The 21919-nt window shown below is 42.7% G+C and overlaps 2 protein-coding genes across 2 annotated transcripts; both read right to left on the bottom strand.

Annotated features, from left to right (window-relative positions):
• On the bottom strand, window positions 1-12808 carry crtc1b (CREB regulated transcription coactivator 1b). The gene is made up of 14 exons (XM_079267827.1): window positions 12677-12808; window positions 10768-10884; window positions 10127-10260; window positions 9173-9226; window positions 8800-8894; window positions 8396-8478; window positions 8257-8300; window positions 7766-7989; window positions 6889-7040; window positions 5088-5315; window positions 4410-4496; window positions 2578-2664; window positions 2308-2482; window positions 1-1376 (listed from the first exon to the last, which is right to left on the bottom strand). Exons 1-14 carry the CDS (start codon window positions 12800-12802, stop codon window positions 1165-1167), a joined length of 1818 nt encoding a protein of 605 aa, XP_079123953.1. The 5' UTR covers window positions 12803-12808; the 3' UTR covers window positions 1-1164.
• Window positions 12809-14872: 2064 nt separating this feature from the next.
• klhl26 (kelch-like family member 26) lies at window positions 14873-17462 on the bottom strand. The gene is made up of 2 exons (XM_079267466.1): window positions 17334-17462; window positions 14873-16781 (listed from the first exon to the last, which is right to left on the bottom strand). The coding sequence occupies exon 2, from the start codon at window positions 16775-16777 to the stop codon at window positions 15200-15202; it is 1578 nt and encodes a 525-aa protein (XP_079123592.1). The 5' UTR covers window positions 16778-16781; window positions 17334-17462; the 3' UTR covers window positions 14873-15199.
• Between the last annotated feature and the right edge of the window lie 4457 nt (window positions 17463-21919).

Here is a 21919-nt window from a genome sequence, read left to right as displayed (position 1 = left end):
AAAAACAAACTGCTTCCTTCACTGAAAAGAAGTTCAGTCTGGATGGATGGATATATATCTATAGATATATATATCTATATATATCTATAGATATATATAGATATATATAGGCTTTTCACTAGCAGAAAATTAATTTGGACTTGTTTTTCTTGCTTTCTAGTTCGATAGAAATACCTGATGATTTTCTCAGAAAAAGTTAATTCAAGTGGCGTAAAACCAACCCATTTCTGGAGCACGCAGCATTTCCTGGCGCTGTGCTAAAAACTATGATATTTAGATTTGACCGTTGGGCTGCAGCATGGCAACGTCTACCACGTCCTACATCAGAGAATGGCACATCGAACACCAAAGAGCAACTGTGGGGAGGTTTTGCACTCCTTCATTAACCAAGTAGCTTAACGAACACATATATAAATATGTTAGTAATTCATAAATAGACACAGATTACATCAGTGCAATTTTACACTATGCCTACAAGAGAGCATTTTGGCATCAAACTTAAATTATGAAATGGAATATAAAATCTTTAACTCAATAAATAAATAGAACATGTAAACACATAACGCATCAAAACATACAGTACACGATGAAAATAACATTTGGTTGTCAAAAATAAAGCTTTGAGTGTGAAATAGAAAGCCGTTACGGCATGATGGGAAAACTGATTCATTTGATTGCAGGGCGAAAGCAAACCGGCTGCGGTGTGTTTTTCTTTTCCGTTTTTTTTTTTTAACACAGCCGGTAAAAACGGGTACGGTTTAGCCCAATGTCCTAGCAGCTTCCTGCTACGAGCAAATATCGACGAAATAAATATTGAAGTGGATATGAGAAGAAAAATAACTGTCAAATGTGCGTTTTTTTGGAATATATGTGGCATGTAATGGTATACTGTAAACACAGCAGGCTAGCGAAAGCGCTGAGCGACGAATCTCATTCAAAACGACAGCGAGGCCATTCCCCCGGCAAGCCACTGGATGTCTTTTTCCCTGTTGTCTTTTGGTGGCGCATCGTTTCAAAGGGCTTCACGGAGTCCAGGACAAGGTCAGACAGCTGGACGGCCATGCAACGAGGGAGAGGCTTCATCCAACCCTTAGTTTCTCTCCATTCACAAGTTAGTGTGTTTTTTTTTTTCTTCTTGTTCTCGGCCATAGTCGGCTTCTTACGTTACAGCCTGTCCATCCTGAAGGTGTCCTCGGTGGCGGGGTCAGCGAGAACCATGTCGGGGTCGTTGAGCATGTGCAGCCCGTCCAGGGTGAGCGGGTCGATCTTCAGCTCGTCCAGGGGGAACTGAGAGTCTGCGTCGAAGCTGACATCACCAACACCCGCCAGAGAGTTGGTCAGCTCTTTGGAGAGGCTCGGCGGAGACTCTCCTGTGACTGAGATACGTGACACCAATAAAAAAATAGGGAACTGACATCTGAGAGACAAAAAGGCAAGTTTAGCAAATATGTAAACATTTTTACATGAGGTTTAAATTACATTTAAGGAGGTATTTTTCATGTTTGACTAGCAACAGTAACTAACTGTTTTCATTGACTTACCAAAGTGATTGTTGAGATCTCGAGACACAGAAACAAGACTAACTAGAATTACCGGCTCGCGGTTGTATACCTCAGGCCATAAGTCATGTTGCAGTTCACATCCATGGCTGTCCAAATGTCATCTTTTTATCCTATTTGACATTTGTGTAAAATTGTCATTAGCAAATGAGTTCCTGACAAAAAAAAAAAAACCCTGTTTCACGAGAATGGACCGGACGGACAAACCGAACACGCAATGCCTCCAACCACGGCTGTCGCAGAGCCGTGAAAACAGATCCAATGGGGCAACAAGCACAAGTGGACTGACAATTATCATCATTCAGCCACAACTGTTCTGTAAATACCATATGCATTGTGTGACTATGCACATATTGAACACCGTTTTATAATGCTTGTTGTTTGTAATATATATGCTGTTTGTCTTATTGTTTAGCTATGTTTATATCTGTATGTTTCGTATACGTCATCCCTGTCAAATAAACTTGGAAATAACAAAAAGCATTCTGTTGTCCTCGTTAATGTTTTGTCTTGCCTATGTATTGTGTATTTATCGCGAAACTGCAACACTCTGACAGAGTATAACTTTGCTTTAAGTCACCGGACATAAAAGCTTCAACAGAAGATGACAGGTGCTTTTGCTTGTGCTAGAAGAAGAGGAGAGGGGCCAATTTCATCCTGGGGAAAGTAGTTAAACTCATTGGGAAAATGTGTACAACAACATGTGTGGTGCATCTGAAAAAATCTGATGGACTTGTGGTGTCACTACCTGTTAGGATGATGTTGGGGATGTTGCCGTGGCTGCTGTAGCCGAGTTGCTGCGAGTCCTGTAGGCTGCTCCCGGTGAGGCCCATCATGGCCGCCTGTGTGTAGTTGAGGGTGGAGCACTGGTTGTAAAGGATGCTGGAGCTGATGGGGTTCTCGATCATGTTGAACTGCTCCAGCTAAAAAAAGAAAAGTACAGAATGGTAACAGTCAGGGACTATCGGAGGGAAAACATTTCATGTCATCGCTGCTTGTTGTTCGTGCGCTGTGTCACCTGGTGAGAAAGGGCATTGGTCTGCCTCAATGCCATCTGTTGATCGTAGAAGGAGTCGCCGAATATACTGCCCACCACGGGAATGTGCTGGAGGAAGAGAAGTAAGCCATGAACAAATGTCAAGAGAGCAGCGACAATTAAAAACACCACAACAGAATTAGCCAGAAGGAGAATTATCCGGGCCCACGAGCAGACAACTTAGCAATGGAATAACAGAAAACACAAGCGAAACACACGTCGGACTGAGCAGTGACCACAGCAAATGCTTTTCATGACCAGGGCCGCTGCGGTTCAAAAGGATGAGGCTGGTGAAACACTAGAAAACATGAATAATAACCTCATTGTTAAATAAAAAAAACAAAATCCAAAATACTGAGACATGAAATGGAAATTTGAATGTGTGGTTGTGTGCCCCGGCCCTGTGGACAGGACACACAACCGATGTGTTGCCCGCAACACCCCTGTTCACTTTGACACAAACACAAGTCTACTTGTTAAAAAGAGAAATTCTGGTAGTTGTCACACTGAGCATTATTCTGATATTTTTGTCCATTACGACTATCTGTCATAACTCTCCACCTCTGCTGTGGCAGCTTCAGTTTAACAGAAATCATCTCAAACACATGTTTTTGAGCAACTGTTGAACTGTAGGTAGGACAACTTGCAGGCTTACTCAACTACCTGCTGCACTGGATCCACTCTGCTATGAACCCGCATATACTTTCAGTCTAAATCAAAGACGAAAGAAAGTGAAGAAAGTGTTTGACATGAATTCTCTTAAATTGACCTGTTTTGGACAGTTGCAGCAGCTAAAAAGGGCTTCAGTGTTTCCTAAATCTCAACAACAGGGATGGGAAGTAAAATGCCATTTTCCAAGTCGTCACTATTGACAAAAAAGTACGAGAACACTGCCCAGGTTGGCAAATACTTGAACTTTCCTTGAAAATATTCTTGCAATGGGAAAAGCACCAACACTGTGTGATTGACATTTTTAGTGGTGGAGTCTCAGTCTTTTGTTTATCTCCCCCCCCCCCCCCCACTATTCCACTGATCTGCAAGTAGCGAGGCACCAACAAAAGACAGAAGAAGAAAACTGGCAGCGAGTAAACATGGATATATAACTCCAATATAATAATAATAATATACTTAAAAATCTGTTTTGCAAATGTATCATGAGGAAGGAAATGTATTAAAACACATACAAGCTGTCCTTGCCTTTCTGCCAAATGTTTTCCTGAAGTCGGGATTCAGCTGTTGTGACTTTCCCCCAGCGGAGAGAGTGATGCGTTTGGTTTACGTGTATGTGAATAGCAGATGTAAACAGAGTTAAGCTGTACGCTCCAACTAGCAGCTCAGGAGTTCTTGAGTCAGTAAAGACAAACGGCTGATGATGATGAAGTCTCACAGTAACATGGTAGTATATGTGCAGGAGTATTTGTAAAAAAATAAATAAATAAATAAAAAATAAAAAATAAAAAAAGAGTTAAATTATTGGTCTATTTGGACCAAACAGACCCCTTATCGTGACACTGCAGCTCATCCGTAGGAGAAAAGTATCGAAATGGTGTGTGGTGAATACTAAAAAGCACATCAAAAAGGCATGTCTAACAACAGGTTCAGGGCCTCCATCAACAAACTATCATCATGTTGTCATGCACACAGTGAACAGTGACAGCGGTGATGAAGAAATGAGTTATGCAGCCGTTGACACCATGAGTGATTAACTGCTGATACGGAGGATGGAAAGCAGCCTGAACTCATCTACAATTAGCTTTCCCCCAGGCGCGAAGCCCTTCCCCAGACAGCAGCTAGCTCGGTGGGTGGGCCCTTACTTGAGGCGAGCCGCCGGGGGAGAAGCCTTGATTGGAGACTGGGGAGGTTGGAGACTGAGTGGCTGGTGAGCCAGTCTGATTGCGGTACTGTTGGAGGGAAGAGGGTTAGCTAGCACTAAGCTTCATGCCCGTCACACACAAATCTCATGTGAGAAGGCATCAGCCTTGGATCTGCTCATTATGCACAGTGCATATAAGTAGAAATAATACCAATCACCACCAGACAAATTGTGGGACAACTCTGTGGCTGGCCAGTTTGTCCACACCTCTGAAAAATGTGATTGTAGAATAGTAACATCTGTTGGTCGTAAAATTAAAGAGGTTGTTGCCGAACAGAATGGTCAAAGTCGTATTTCTGTATCTATGTATTCTGTATTGGCTTATCTTCTTTAACTAGAACATAATACAAGTCATGAAATGCTCTGCTTTGAAAGTAACTGAGGTAAAAAAACAACCTGGTAGTCATGATTAAGATGTACTGTAGTTCTAATGAGGAGTTAAAATCAGTGTCTAAGTCCAGTAGCATAACAGGATGTGAAGATATTTACTGGGATGTAATCTGTGTAGCTGAAGAACTGTCAGAACAATATGGCGTCAAAAGGAACAGAAGCCTGAGAATAAGCAAAATGGTTCCATTGTTATCTCTGTGCTTTGTGACAGGACTTCCTGGTTTCTTACCGAGCCGATACTGATGCTGGCGGTGGTCTGGCTCTGGCTGTCTGGGGAGGGGCTGCTGGCAGTGGTACCAGGTGAGGCCAGAGGTGGCAAGGTGATGAGCTGGATGCCCTGCGGCAGGACCTGCTGCTGCTTCTGGAGGTCACTGAGGAGCTGAGCCTGGGCCTGAGCAGTTAGCTGGTTGAACAAAGGGAACTGGGAGAGCTGCTGCTCCAGGGTCAACGACTCGACCTACGGAAGGATGCACACGGACCCCGTTTAGGCTAGTCCCATTAAATGTGAGATTTGCTGAATTAACTAGAGCAGCGGTTCCCAAACTTTTTAGGCCGCGCACCCCCTTCTACATCCCGACTGGGTTCGCGCACCCCCCCCCCCCCCCCTTAATAAAAAAAAAAAAAAGAAGCAACAGAGCCTTTTAAGCCTTCATAGCCGCATAAGAATCGGACCAATGAGAGAACAGTTTGCTCGCGCGTGGCATTTGTTTACAAGATTTAGTCCGCTGTTAAATGTTGCAGTGTGAACACAAACCGAACAAAGGAGCAACTGCAACAAAGCAAACGAACTGAAGGTGTGAAAACGCCCTGAAACACTGCAACAAAGTTTCAATAACTTTCAGTGACACAAGGCGTCACTTTTAAAGAGCAATACGGATGCGAGGACACACGCACAGGCTCAGAGGCAGATTATCACATTTAATTTACAATTAATGAGCGACTAATGTAGCCAGGATGTCTTCGGACAAAGCATCGATGCGGCGACACAGTGTTGTTGGACACCGGGATCATGTCCAACTTTTTTGCTTCTTTCTCCCCAATCATACATTCCACCATCTCTCTGGCAGCTGGCAAGCTCACGTCTTCGGCGATTGTGTGCGGTAGCCCCTTTCTCGCTATTCTGTAACCAGATATGAAGCCCGTAGTGCGTCATTTATAGACCAACACATGAATGAGACTCCAGTTGTTTTTGGCTGTTTTGTAACTCCTCCAATTTCGATATAAACAATGTAAGGGGCTTTTGACTTGCACTGGCATGCTTGGTGTTCAGGTGGCGACGTAAATAAGAGCTTCAGACTGTTAGCCAGAACCTCACTGCACACCACGCACTGTGGCTTTGGGCAATCTGCGTTGCCAATCCAAGTGAAGCCCAGACACAGATACTTTTCATCATATTTCCTCTTTTTTTTCCCAGTCTGATGCTCACTCTCGTTTCCTCTTTTTCACCTTGACTCCGCGATGGGCCGATGTGCTCCCGATTTGTCTGTGCTGCACCTCTCCGTTTCCCTCGCCTCCGATTCCTCTCTCTCTCTCTGTCCCTCTCCTCTTTTACGACTGATAGCTTCAGATGTCCCACCTGACAGTTTTTTAATTAAAATTACATTTTTTTTTTATATGTAATATTATTACACCATCAGTCCGCCATTACACTTTTCCTCTCGCGCACCCCCTAGAGGCAGCTCGCGCACCCCCAGGGGTGCGCGCACCCCACTTTGGGAATCCCTGAACTAGAGGATTCATTTAGTGTAATATCAGCTCTTTGCCCTCCACAGTGACAAGCTGCTTGAGCATGTAGTTTGACCGTTACTATGATATCAAAAACACCACCCAAACCACATTTCATCAACCACAGTTAATAGTGTGGAGACATACTTGTGTAAAAATAGGCATTTGTTGATATTCTCTTTCACTTGCTGTATGGGGATGACAGCCGTTCCAGTATTGTGAACGGCCGCCCAGACCATGTTACAGTTGAGTGCGATAAACAAAAACTGCAAAGATTTAGGCCACAGCTTTAAGTTATAGCTTACCTGCGTGATGTTAATGGGTGAGGAGAGGGTGGGTGAAAGCTGCTGTGGGGACTGTTGGAGATGGAGGTCAGAGGTCAGGGTGAGCGGCACCACGGGTGGTTGCCGGCGCTGGGCTGCTACAGTCATGGTGGGCTGAGAGGAGGTGGGGATCCCTGGCGAGGAAATGACAAAATTGAGAACACATGAAAGGTTTCTCTCTTTCTTTCCCACTCAACTCAAACCAGCTTAGTGGTGTAAAGTAAAAAACACAAAAAAAACTGCAGAAATGAGCAATTTTACAAAAACTACTGAAGGAAAGAACTTCAACAAAGCGTAATATTGATTTCTGAACACTTGCATTGAAAATTCAAAAAAAACAAAAAAAAGTTTAAAGTATACATCGTTGGCCGTGTCCACAAAGATGTTAACATGAGCTACCTAAAGGCTGATTATGGGCAAAACAAACAAATACTGAATGAATGGGAATTATTCTTCCATCAACCAACTACAGCTGCCACTAAATCTGAAATCAAAAACTTTCCCAATGAAGTGTGCGGTTAAAATGTATATTTGTGTGCCTGTGCTGTATGTGTGGGACGCTAAATACATGAGTAAATCACAACAAATGACTAATTGATGCTGTTGAGTCAAATTGATATTCAAATCAAAAAGGCCAACCTTTCACAGATCAGTGTCACGTCAGCCACTTCCAGCTGCAATATCTATTTGTTCCACTTGGTGGCTTATTTATAAGGAACATGTTTTCTGTTGTTCTAAAGTCAACTAAATCTATTTTGATTACAAGTTAAGAAGACTTTAAACAGGCTTTCCTTCAAAGTCTCCAACCTGACATTTACGTGTACTGAAGTTTCACTGTTTTCAATTTAGGAGCGGTTACCATGGCTGGCAGCGCTGATGCCCAGGTGGGTGAGGTTGGTGGTCAGGCTGCCCGTGCTGTTGGACGAGCTGAGGGAGGGGAAGGCCACGGCGTCCTCGGGGTCCAGCGGCGTGGACAGTGGAGGAGGGAACTGGATGTTGGTCAGGTCAGGCAGCGAACCACCGGTGTTGTGTGCAGCTGGGAGCATGGACGGGTTAAACTCCTGGTCTGGTGACGGGAATATACTGAAAGACACAAGTTCTGTCAGACAGGAGAAAAGCAGCCTTTGGGTTTTTACTGGGATGTTCATCCACTGTGGCATTACCACCATCATACCCATTTCCTACAGTACTAAAAGGCCAGATAAAGTTACCGTTAAAGTGTTTTTGCAGCATATTTCCAGTGTCTTGTATCCGTGCTCACATGGTGAGTTATTTATATCCGTGTGAATGACAGGCTGTTATACTCGAGTGGTGTTTCACTGTAAAGAATAAAAACAATGAACCACTCACTTGATTCCCGGGACATCACACGTGTTGGGCTCTGATGAATCATCCTGAGGAGAAAACACAACGGGCCGTGCATCTGAGGCTATTTACATGCATCATAAAAAGTGTACATCTTGTTCGCCATTCCCTTTCACGTCAGTACCTTCTTGTCATCCCACAACTGTTCCAAATCCTCATCTGCATTGGACTCTGAAGTCTCCGTCCCAGGCACTGTTAGCAGCAGTACTAATTAGTGACACAGCGAGACACAGTTGCTTTGCCATCATGCAGAACAATACAAATTCAGTGCAAGAAATGAGTCATCAACATCTGAGCCAGTCAAGCAGGATACAGTGGTGGGCAATAGATTCCAGAGTGTCTAAAAATAGCAAGGTGACCAACAGACGGTCCGAGTGGATGACAGACAAGCTCGGCTCCATTAAGAGTCGAGATCTACTTCTTTGTGACATCAACCCTTTTATGTCATTTAAGGTTTGCCGCCTGCATCAGTACATTGCACAATGAATAAAAGCGTCTCTGTGTCTTTGTAACCGGATCTTCCATTACCTCGTTTAGGCTGCAGCTCCTGTGATCCCCCTGCAAACACCTCCTGGGGCTTTGGATTCATGGCGCTCTGGTGTAAAGCAGAGTCCGAGTTTGTCCTGTATGTGTCAGAAAGATGAGATGTCAGCAAAATCACTGCCAAATCCCCAACACTGGCAGAGAGCCAAATGTACAGCATCACATCCATAAGGAAGCACATTCTGTTACAGACCTTCATCTTACAGCTAAATGTAAGGCCTTCTTTGTGTTGGTTGAGTTTGGAAATGTTGTACCAACACAAATGCAGTCATGTGATTATTTGTTTGGTAACTCAGCTGTGTCCAGTTGTCATTTATTCGTTATCATTTTGTCAAATGGACAAGGGGAGGTGGCTTACCTTCTCCAGCTAGTGTCTGGCGGTGGGGAGAGGTAAACTGAGCTGTAAGGACAGCTGTCGATGTGAATTCAGTTAAGACAAATAAAGTAGGGGGATAAAAAAAAATGGATCTCCGCTAATCCATACTTTCATGTCTGTTGGCTGATTTGACCTGATACATAATAAATGAACACACACAAGTGTTATTGAGAGCGAATTGCTAAAAAGGCTTCAGTCAGTGTCGTGTTATCTAATATACTTCTATGAATAGCCCTGTCAACAGGAGTGTGACAATACACCGTATTGCATTGTATCGTTCAACATCAGGCTCTCAATACATGAAGCGAAATAAACTATTTTCCTCACCCTTTGTTCAACATCTTTTTATCACCACATCTGGTGGTTTTTTTGTTATGCGTTCGCCCAAAATATAAAACTGTGAAACCACAGGCAAATCTACGCTGCTTAACTCTAAGGTCTCAAATGTAAATAGATGTTTTAATTTATTCTTTAAAACACATTCGGGACACGACTCGTTTCAGTTTAAGGCTGTATTCAGAGTCATACGTTCTAATCACAGACTTTGTTTTGACTAAAATGCTTTGGCTGTTTGTTGGTTATTGAATGTAGCATGTAAGTCATGTTAGCCCGCCCTGTATAGCATTGTATGGCTAATGTAAACAAACAGCCAGAGCTGGAGGAGCCGCTCGTGTATTATAGATCTCAGAGTATGAATTCAATTCATGTTTATCATTCCAACTTTAAAAACAACCTGGGATTTCATTGTATTTTGGGTTCCCAGTAAGTAGTACTAAATCAGATGAAAGCTGTGTTGACACTGTTCAAACCTACTCAACATGCTATGCCTCTAAACATGCAAACCTCTGAACAATGTTCAAGCCGGCTACGAAACCGTAAAGCAATAATGAACGAAATCAAAACATCCTCAACACCTAATGCTTTAAAAAAAAAAAAAAGGATATCTGGCGTCCATGTTTGTCGACGGACAGCGGCCGACGGTGAGGAGAGGTGATGCGGTTCCGGTCGCGGTAAACGCGCTCCACCAGCCCATGGTGCCTAGTTGTCCGACTGGTATCCAGCACAGAGTTCTAGAGTGAACACAGCATGTGAATGAGGACAGCGAAACAGCTAACTTAGGCAACAAAACTACGTCTTAGGATTTAATGGTGCATATGTGTTTATTTCAAAATGAGTCAAGCCATGGGTCCCCCATACTGATGCTCGAGTTGGCAAATGTATTTAAAGATGGAAAGCCATGACAAGCAATGACATACTTTGAAATTTAGGAACCAAATTACACTGCAGGGTTGAACTGGTATGCCTTGTTTTACACACTTCTGGTTCATTTTCGCTCCTGAACTGTGATTAAACCTGGTCCGACTGTGCAGCTCTGACCAGCAGCTCATTTCTGAACACTTAACTGCCGTCACAGCCAAGGCTAAGCCTGCAGACTTCTCCGTTTTGAGCCAATCTTTCACCAATACTACAAATAACTGCAACCTTTGTATGTCCAATATTATCACCAACAGCTAAGAAAGGTACACTGATCGAGAACAAACCATTGATTTACCAGCCGAGAGAGGCTAAGGGCTCACCTGAAAAGGCAGGTCAATGTTGCCATTTCCAATCTGATTGACATTGGGCAGTGAGCCTCCATAGTACTGTCCACGATTCTGCCCTAGTTGCAAATACTGGGTCTTCTGTAACTGCAACTGTGCAAAGTAAAATTGCATGAAAGCATGAGTGAATGATTGATCTGACTCACAAATAAAGTGATGCTAAAAATGAACGAGACCTGTAGTCCACACTGGTGAAATGAAAGATGAATGAGTCCATTAATTGACAGACATAACACAATGAGACAGGCAAATTGGCTGTTTTATGAACAATCAAGACGAAGACGACATCTTTCACAGCAGACAAGAAAAAAAAAAAAATAATCACATCAGCTGATGTGACTGACAGCTGGTGTGATTACAGTCGTTCCATGTGAGACACACCTGGTGAGTACATGAGCCACATGTCTTAGTATTATTACAAAAACACTGTGATGGAAGTCCTCTTTCACCAATGTTGACGTTGATGATGATCTGAACAAATGCAATGGATTGATGTTGAGATGGCAACAGAAAGAAATCTGGCAGAGACCACAAAACTGACTGGTTAATTGAGTTTTTTCCCCCCTGAAGTTAATTACAGTACAGCTCAGCTATACACGGACGCATCGTGTGAGAAGTGGGCATCATTTCCAGCTATCTGGTTAACAAATAGCTCGAACATTTCCTCACGCTCAAGATGTTCCTCCTTCTGTGGTTACTAGAAACAATTAGTTGATTCAGTGTGATTAGTTGCTCAGCAGAGCATTGGTGAGCAACAATTTGATAACTAATTAGTGTTTCCAGTAATTTTTTAAGTAAGAAATCCAAACATACAGCTTTACTCTGTTTAATGTGATTATAAACGTCTTTTAGTACAGTGCGTCTACCTCCGTTACCTGTTTTCTGATACTTTATCGAGTAAACGAAGGCTGCAATTGTATCATTTTCATCACCAATCAATCAGTAAATAATCTTTTCAATTAACCAATCAATTGTTTTGTCTATAAAATGTAGTCTTGTGAGTCTTAAAATTGCTTGTTTTCTTTAATCAGTCACAAACCCAAAGATATTAATTTTATTATTAAAACCAGTCAATCACCACATTTGAGCAAAACATTCGGCATACTTGCATATTACGTGAATGATTAATTATTAAAATCAATTGTTGCATTAATTGACAAAATAATAATTAGTTGCAACCTTTAAGGCAACTGTTTACTGTTGATGGGACAAAGTTGACTTAACGTACATTAACTAAATTAAACTGTATAGATGAAGCTCGTAAAAAAAAAAAAGAAGAAAAAAAAAGACATGCGAGTTGGTTGGAGCTGCATTTATTTTCCACGAGTCTGAAATTTGCTTCTTGTTAAAAAACAACAGCTATCTAATATGCTAATGTGACAGGTACATGATGAGGGTGGCTGGTTAACGGGGAGGAAAACATCACAGCTGGTTAACAGCTGACTGGATAAAACACATGCTAACTTAGCCCTGATGGAGCAATAGCTCCTACTGAGGTTCGAGCAGCCGACTTTCCCCGACATGTTGTTGTAACCTAACGTTACAGTTCAATAACGTTACATGTCAGCAGATGCGTTTGCTAACGAGATGACAGCAGTGACTGGTCAAACCTGCACAGGTGCACATCATCCACAGCTCCATCGAGCTAGCTGAGCTACTTAACGATGCACACGAGGAGCTCGTTACAGCTGAAAAACGCTAGCGCGATTTAAACAGGCAGGGTGAAGCATCTATTTGGTGGTGCTGAACTGATGTAGCTACGGACATTAATATTAACTTTATCTCACGCGATTTAGCCTCCCTTAGATTGATCTCCGCAGCGCCCGACAAACTGCCACACGGCGATGCAACAAAAACGTAAACAACCGGGGTGCGCAGGTCTTACCCGTGCAGCTCTGGTGATGTCCAAGTCTTTCATCACTTCTTCGAACGCAGCGGTCTCCTCCGCCTGTTTCTGATTATGCAAAGCGATTTTTTCGCTAAATTTGCGAGGATTGTTAGAGGACGCCATCTTTCCCCCTTCTTCTCAATGGAATGTTACGCTACACACCACGCAGGGGCCTTATGGGGTCGTCATCACGCACGGACAGCGGCACACAGTCGATGTCTTTGGCATCAGCTGATGGGAGGAAAGATAGCGCAAGATGATTTGGTGCCCAAGATGTTGCGTGTACTGAAATTAGTGCAAATAAGGCTCTTGTTTTTGTGAAGTCAAGCTTCTACACTGGTTATGCTTCAAGAAGAAAATAATGTATAATTGAAGAGGTGGTCATCATTATAGGAGAAGGGTATAAACAGTGGATTAAATCAGAAGTAATGTGGTAATAATCCTTGTCCATCGTCTCCAGTAGCATTCAATGGTGCACATGTATCCGTCCAGGAAGGCAGGAAAAGGGGTGAGAGGTATTGTCTATGATGCTCAGTATCTTGAGCATAATCCTTCTCGCTGACATTTCCACCAGATTATCAAATTCTGGCTTTACAGAATACATTTAACTCTTTATTTTTCAAAAGTTCTTGTTGTACTCACCAAAATATATTGCCATTTAAGTTTTGGACATCTAGGTTCTAGTATAATATGTTAATAATTGTACATGCATTATGTAACACTGGTCAAGAAAAAGCAATGGTATGAAAAATATCACACACCCCTATACTTAATATTGCAACTGTAAGCACTGATCAAATTCCCAAAGGAACGTATTTTATTTAAGGGAGTTAAACTACAATTACGGAGCCTGGGCTGTCCTAGTCGTTTAACCACACATACCATATAACCACAAAACCCAGTGCCGCTGCGTCCGTGTTTTGGTGATGCAATATATTCACACCTTAAATGATCTGATTTGTGTTATAGTTTAAGCAAAAGTAGAGCCTTTGTCTTGCAGAGGGTGAGAGGCAAACGGGACAAAAATGTATGTAGCTATCCAAAAGGAATTTTTGAAAGGATAAAAAAAATGACACTTCAACCATCAATGACACAAACCTTTTGTTTGTCTGAACTGAGAAGTTAACCGAGCAGATTTCCTCAAGACATGGCCCAAACTTCATTATTTCTGTTCAACTGTCCTCTTTTGACAGAGAGCAGAACAGAAAAGACTCGAGTTTGAATGATCTAGTCGTATATTAGATAGAAACAAATGCTTATGCTGTGGGTTTCATATCACTGCAAATTGAATATATTCAATATAGTCTGTTGATAGAAGCACCCTGTTATAAAGAAAGACATTATACTTCAGTTGACTTCATCCTGCAGTATCAAAAAGAGATCAGAGAAAGCTCCGGAAGGGTATTTTTAAAAACATGATACACCTTTATTAAAGGATGCACATAAAGATTTACAAATGTCTACATTCCCCTTTGACAACAGCAGTTTCCTTGATATTGCACTTCAACAACATAATGTGCTTTTACAGGTAAGACAAATACACACTAAGGCAACAGGAGAAATGGACACAATCATGTGGATGATCACATTTAATAAGAAAAACAAGAACTTCAGCTGCCTCCTTCCTTTTACACACATTAAGTATAACGGTGACTTCAGCAGCAGAATCAGATAAATACAGCTTTAAGAAGCTTTAAGAAGAGCAGCAATGTCGTCAAAATAAAAACACGAGCCAGCATGAAACGCGGCAAATGGATAGTTTAGGCATAGCTTTTCTGGGGAAATTCGATTTTTTTGAGAATAGTTTAAATATTTAATCTGCATTAAAGGCAAATCACCCATGTCCCTTAATTTTAGTCAAGATACAAAAGCATGACTGAGAGAACAATTCGTGTGTCAGTGGGGCAATAATAAAAATAAAAAACATTGACGCCCACATGGAATATGCGATTCCAAGCTAAACTACTTCTTGTGTTCGTTTGTGCAATCATTACTGTGCATTGTGATTTGTTGAGAAGTACATTTGAGGAGACATAAGAGTAGTTTGAATAACATTTTAACAAACTTTGCAACATAAAAAGCAGACAAATAAAACAGTCAGAACTGTACAATCAAAATGTCTAACATCATAAAGGTGACGTCTGTTAATACCTTCGCAAACACACACATGAAGTGACATACTTTGTTCGGTCTGTAACTTCAGCCCTTGAATGGTAAAAATATAACACTGAGTTTTACAGACCAAATTATGATTAATATGTAAATAAGAATTGTAAAAAATTAAGGTTCCGGAAGAGAACTTGTATTTTCACAGGTCATCTGGAGATAATATTACCAATCAATAAATTAAGAATTCAAACAGGAAATTACTCTGAACATTAACTTCACAACAGTCCTTTCAAATTGTCATTTAGAAGCTTGTTGATGAAACACATTGTGGCAAAAGCAAACCTTGTGTTGACTCAATGGCCGGCAGAAAGAGCACGAGGAATACAATCTTCACAGTCGCAGGTCAGATGGTTAGCGTTGTGTCGTGTTCTGTGGAATAATAATTGGCGTACAAGCGATGCCAGCAAAGGATTCTGGGAAGTGCAAATCCCTCTCCCACTCGTCCGTCTCTGTGTTGTACACCTGCACGATGCTCGTGACATTGTTCAGGTGCCAGTTGTAGCCCCCGACGATGTAGATCTTCCTGTCCAGTAAACAGCAGCCTGCCTCAGACTGGCCTGCTCTCATGGGACTGACGGTGGTCCACTGGTCGTTCTCTGGAACGTAATACTCGGCAGCAAGCACGTCAAAACAACGGTCCACGTGGTCCATGCGGCCGCCCAGCGCATACACCCGGTCCCTGGTGCTGATCATGGCATGCAGAACTCTGGGTTCATTCATTGGGGCTCTGAAGTCCCACTGGTCCGACGCCGGGTTGTAGCAGTGAAGAGTTTTCTTGTCGTCCAACGAGACGCCGTAACCCCCTGAGATATACAGCTTTGCTCCACAGGGAGTCCCTGCGTGACCCCAAATCCTGCGTTTTAAGGGTTCCACGTTAGTCCACTCGTTCTTCTTCGGGCAGTAACACTCTACAGACGACAGACTGCCGGATCGATTGCGCCCTCCGGTGGCGTACAGCTGCCCGTGCAGCACGTTGAGCTGGAACTGGATGCGAGCCTCCTGCAGAGGCTGGATGCGCAGCCACCGGCTCAGATGCGGGTCGTAGCGGAAACAGCTGTCTACCGCCCCCTCGCCGCTGCGGTACTGCAAGTGCTGTCCCCCGATGACGTACACGAAGTTATCAAGTACGGCAACACAGGCGTGGCTGCACCCCGTCTCCATCTCTGTCAGCTCTTTGAACTGACGGGACGCCATGTCAGGGAGATGGTACACCTTGGTGCTCACCGTGCGGTCGTTGTCCGTGTAGGGCGTCCCGCCAAAGGTGATGACTGACAAGACGTCAGAGCGCATGACCGTCCGCAAAGACTGCATCTCGTGCTGTCGGAAGGGAAGAATCTGGTAATTGAAGGCCTCGAGGAGATACTGCCGGCACAGCACGTCCTCCACCATGATGTCCACTGTCTGCACACTGTCCACCAGCTCAGAGGAGCGCATGAGCGGGAAGCGCACATGGCAGAGGACATCGCTGGCCTGAGCGCGGCGAGACTCGTCACACCGGAGCCACCGGACGGCGGCGTGGAAGAGGTCGATTTCGCTACAGTTCTTCAGCTTGTTGCTCTGCAGAAAGAAGACGAGGCGCTCCGTGGGAATGTGCAGGAAGTCCTCCTCCTCCGCAATCTTGAGGAAGTGGCGGAAGGTGAAGGCGTCCACCGACTCTTTGAGGGAGGACAGGCTGAAGGTGGTGGCCATCTGGCCAATGTGCAGGCAGGTCTCCACGCTCATCGCCGACTTGAGGAACTCCTCGCAGAGCTCCACGACAGGGACCATCTGGAGGAACACAGCTGCCCCGAGGACATCCTGAATACAGTCCAGGTCTAAAGTGACTTCTGCACTGTAGGCAAAGTCAATGATATGTTTCAGCCCACGGGCGGACAGACCCTTCAGCTCAATGGTATCTTGATTTGACTCCCTCATGCCTCCGGTAAACATTGCTCTGTAACACAAGAACAAGTCGGTGAACTACACGATAAGACCATTTCTTCTCAGAGCACTTCTATGATGTGAATAAGCTTTCGTATTTATGGATTATTGTTGTTATTATAGTCCGTGGCAGATTAACTGAAAACTATCAAATGAGAAAATTGTGCAAAAGTATATTTGGCTACATCTTTATGTCACCCATTTGTTTTCATTCATCCAATTTATGTTGAATAATCTCATTTTGAAATGTCCTCACTTTCCATTTCTGGAATGCATGTTCCTACAGTGTATATAATCACTAGGAACTCTGTCAAGTCAAGTGCAAAGGCTCAGATTAAAATGAAATACGAGCGCAAGTGAGTGTATCATTTGGTATTTTGTTGTCCTCCTCCCTCCTTTAACTTCCTCCCTCAAACTGAATTGCTTTTAACATTGTTGATCTGTGAACTGCAGCATACTCTCAACAGTGCACTCAGTGTAAATTGCTCTGGATAAGAGCATCGGCTAAGTGCTTCCAATATAAAAATGTAAATGGCCGGTGAGAAGTCTTGGGATTCAGACTGACCTGAAGTAATCACTACAGGCGGCCAGCACAGCTTTGTGGACCTGGAAGCGCTCCTCATTGATGGCCAGCACAACGTCAAGTAGTTGGCCCCGAGCCCGCAAGACCGACAAGCCCTGGAGGAGGGTGGCACTGTGGCTTGAGGCGGAGAATGTACAGCGCAGGGTGCTATTCTTGTTAGCCATACTGGAAAGAAAGACAAAAGGGCCTTGTCACAATCCGTTAACCAAGGGATCCTTCAGAATAAAACTCTTATATTTTCCATGGCTTCAATTCTTAACTGAACTTTGTTCAATTTTAAGTATATTGTATGGAGTTAGAAGCTGTAATATTCAGGCCGAGCAGGCTGTATATCTCACGAACATTAAAATGTGATCTATATGTGGATATCGTGTTTAACTCAAGGCGCAGACACACACAGCAATACTGTGATGGGAATTTGATCTGATCTGCCTCAGTCAGCCAAGAGGAAATTCAATCTGTAGCGTACAATGTCTTCGCATGAGTGAGAGCAATTCTGCACACAGGAAAGAATCAACACAGACATCAATAAAAATGTCATCGCTCTGTTTAGACAATTTGTTGCTGCACAACAGAAACGAATCCGTCAGAAAGAGGCATGACTGCCACATGTACGTACAGTATGAACACGTGGTTGTTGATAGAAAACCCCAATGTACTGTGTAGAGGTGACAGAAAATGTGACAAGATAAAAAAATTTAAAAAACTTCATTCAGACTAAAAGGTAGAAACCTAACCGGAGAGAGTATCAAGCTTCTTGACATCACTTCAGGTGGAAATATTTCTACAACTATTCCCCACAGGTAGACATTCAGAGCAGACATTTGTACTGTGGCAGCTGCGTCACAATGCGTTTCCTTCTCTTCAAATTTTGTTGCAACTTAAAATAGTGTTTCATTCGCTAAATCTGAAAAGGGGCGTTAAGCCTGCTTTGGCTGATTGGAGTGAGTAAAAAGTAACTCTCAGAATGAACTTTACTAATAGGCAGGACTGGATCTTCAAATGATAATTGGTTGGGCATATTTAACAGTTGATCCACCGGTATCACCTTGGATATCATTAAGGGGCCAAACTTTTTTTTTTGCAGTGGTTTAGAAACAGTTTTGTTGTTACATAAGGTATCAGCCCAAATACAATGATATTTGTATCCTTATATTTGGTATTCGGGTTACGTTTGAAAAATGATCTCTCTTTCTTTTTGAATGGAGCGAGTACTGTTCCCTGTGCTGTTGCATTATGGGCTGTTTGTAGCCTTAGCTAGTGAGTTTCTACATCATATCCTTTAATGTGTTTTCTGAAATTAAAATAAAAGGCTTTAGGAATGAGTTGTCTGATGGCTCGTGTACCGTAAAAGGGCCTTTTTACACCGAACACATTGACTGCACCCTCAAACCCATCATTTCCAACAGTGTGCAAACTGTGTCCTGTGTGAAAGGCTCTTGATGTGCAGTCAGAAAAAATGATCACTGCCAAGAAAAGGTGGGTCATCTTATGTTCAGCCAATACAAAAGTCTATCCATCGGAAAGCCACACAACTTTATTTTTCAACTTAAGCCTCCTGTTTTATTGACATACTGTGACAGCAGACATTTTGACTTGACACAATAGTAAAAGTGAACGAGCCATCATTAATGTAATCATTCACACATGTGATTTTCCTATTGTGGCTTATCTACTGTGGGAATTCAGCCAAATTGGAGTGATCAAAAACATTTTGTGTCAGCTGATAGGCCGATGTTGTACTTAGCTTTGCAACTTTGTTGATCAACGTGTTTGTTGTTCGGCCTAGTATTGTTACATTGTAGTCTGCACCGAACTTTGAATGTGTTCTGTTGTAGATAAACTAATGATAACAATAACTCGGGGGCCGTTATGTCATCGACGCTTCCAAAAACTATTGAAAGTATTAACTTAGACATTCAAATATAAGAGGAAACGCTTTGCCAAGTAGTCAACAAATATGTTTAAGTTCACCTGCTACTAAACACGAGGCGACTTTCTAAACGGACCATTGTTACATTGCATCCTTACTTTATCGCCACCGTTACTCATCATAGATATACAGAGCAGGCAGTGCGGAGGCCCCGGACAGCTCCTCGGTGTTTCCCGGAGTCAAGCCGCTACTCCGGGACGTTCCAGCGGGCTTGAACGGGGCTGCAGTCCCGGAGCGGTTAAAGGCTTTCGCACAAGGTAACACCGAGGGACCGGGGTCCACCACCGCGGACGCTCCGCATCCTCAACCCGCTTCACTCACCTGCTCTGTGGATGTTTCGAAGCATGATCCCCGCCATCCGACTCCGCCATCTTCTAGCACTGAGCAACACGCATGGAGCATTTTCAGTGATGTTACCAGAAGGCAAACGGCACGATTGGCCTGTTCATGTTTTGTTATGTTAAGTATGGGAACAGTCTGTTTATCAGGCAGGGACAGAGAGCAGCCGTCCGTCTCAGGTCCTGTGGTAAACCGCGGTGAAAGCGGTGCTGACCTCTCCTACCGGCTGTTTGCGGCACGTCCCCTCCTCTGTACCAACGAATGCTGGCGCCTGGGTGGCGCCACTGTGCCATGTAGCCTACGAGTGTACTGATGGCGCTGGAGAAGTTGAACGATCCCAAACAGTTGTGAAAAAGACATTCAGATCCTCAAAGTAAACATAGCTAGACAACAAGTAAAATTCCTTTCATTTTCATAATTAAAAGTTGAAATACCATAATGTATGCAAAGTAAGAAAAAACATGCAAACAGACGAAACATAAACAGATTCTCTTCTTACACCACAAACCATTGCAACAACAAGCAAAGTCCAAGACGTGTGTATTACATTTTAATGTCCCACCAATTACCTTGCATTTTGTCTGTTGACATTTGTTTTCTTAATTTGGTGTTTTTTAAATTTGCTCTCAGGGCCACCTGCTTTTACTGAAGTAACAGCACAAAAGTATAAACAGCAAAATGCACTAAAGGTGTCAAAGTAAAAACACTTATTCTGCAGACAAATGGGCCCTCATCTAAAATAAATGAGTGTTTTATTATGATACATAATATTATTGGATTAATGGTACATTCATGTGTAATGTAATCTGTGATAGATTGGTGACCTGTATGGATTATGAATATTTGATGCAAATTAAATTGAAATATCTCTGGTTCTGATGTCCTCAAAGATCTTATATATCTCATATACTGTTAGTAAACTATGCTGTATTTTATGAAGTAACATCATAAATACTTTCAGACCAACTATTTCAGATATAAAAAGACAGGTAAACGGCATTGTGCTGTTGTTGCAAAGACACTTTATTGTTTGAATTTCTTCAGTTCTTGGAGAATTCAATATTTAGAAGTTCTACAGTATTTTCAGTCAGAAGTTATCCAGATGACTTTGTGCCAGGGTGAACGACATGGCTGCAAAACCTGCAAAAGTGTTGTCATGCATAAATAAATGAAGTGCTGTGTTGTGTATCAGACAAAGAACACCATTTGTTCAGGGAAGTTATGGAGAAACTTCTCTTTTGTTTTACTCCTCACCAGTGATCTGCACTAAATATGTTACTCCTCTCCAGCGCTCCTCTTGTATAGAAGTCACTTTTTGAAAGTGCAAGTGATTTGATATGAAACTGTATCTTTGTATATCTGGGAAATGGAATACAAAATGAGGATGTAAGATGAGGAGGAGTTGCATGAGAATGAACAGCTGCAAGACAACAACATGAGCTTGAGAGAAACACTTTAAATAGTTGAACATTGTTCACATCACAATTTAACAGATTTCAAACATTCAAATGCAAAGTTACACAAATCAAACAGTAAGTCTAAAGTCTATTTCAGTATAGAAACCTGGACCATGTGCTGCCCTAACCTTCTCCTCTGTTATCCTGCCTGTGTATAGAGGTCACAACACAATTAACTGTGACGACCCTCCTATCATACACTAGGTGCCGGGTTGTGTTTCCTTTTGTTACAGGTGCTGATTGGAGGCTGGTCAGCCGGATGAGCCACACTTGTGCCGGTGTGGCTCTGCCTTAAAATACCCTCTCCAGTTGGCAGCCGGTGGCTCTAAAAGGAAATCTTTGTTGACTGGCTCACCACAGTTGTTGCTGTCTTTGTGTAAAGTAATGCTAACCTTGGGTTACTTACCTAATTGAGATTGCAGTTTTGAAACAGCAAAAGCACCAAGTGTGGTTAAAGCACTATAATGTTGATAGACACGTATGTATACAGAAACGTTGATGTGAAAAGTATTTTTCGTTCAGAAACACAGGGATTCAACGTGGTTTGCAGAAAGGTACAATGCCAAAAAAATAAAAATGCTGCTACTGGAGTCTCCTCCAGTTTGTCTTTGACAGGAAGTCTAGAAATAAACTTAAAAAAAAGAGAAGAAATCAGCAAAATTACTTCAAAGAGTCATCACTTTCACAATGGCTGTTGTGTCTGTCTGGTGTCAAACACAAAACTCCCCCCGCCCCTGACACTTGTGGTTTTTGCTGCAGTTCATATAAACTGAGACATGGAACTTTTCTGACATTTCTGAGAAAGACAAGTGAGTTACATGAAGGCAGGTTGAATGTAT

This window comes from Melanostigma gelatinosum, assembly GCF_949748355.1.
Source record: "Melanostigma gelatinosum genome assembly, chromosome: 4".
In the NCBI taxonomy this organism is placed as follows: domain Eukaryota; kingdom Metazoa; phylum Chordata; class Actinopteri; order Perciformes; family Zoarcidae; genus Melanostigma; species Melanostigma gelatinosum.
This window is presented reverse-complemented; position numbering and strand designations above follow the sequence as displayed.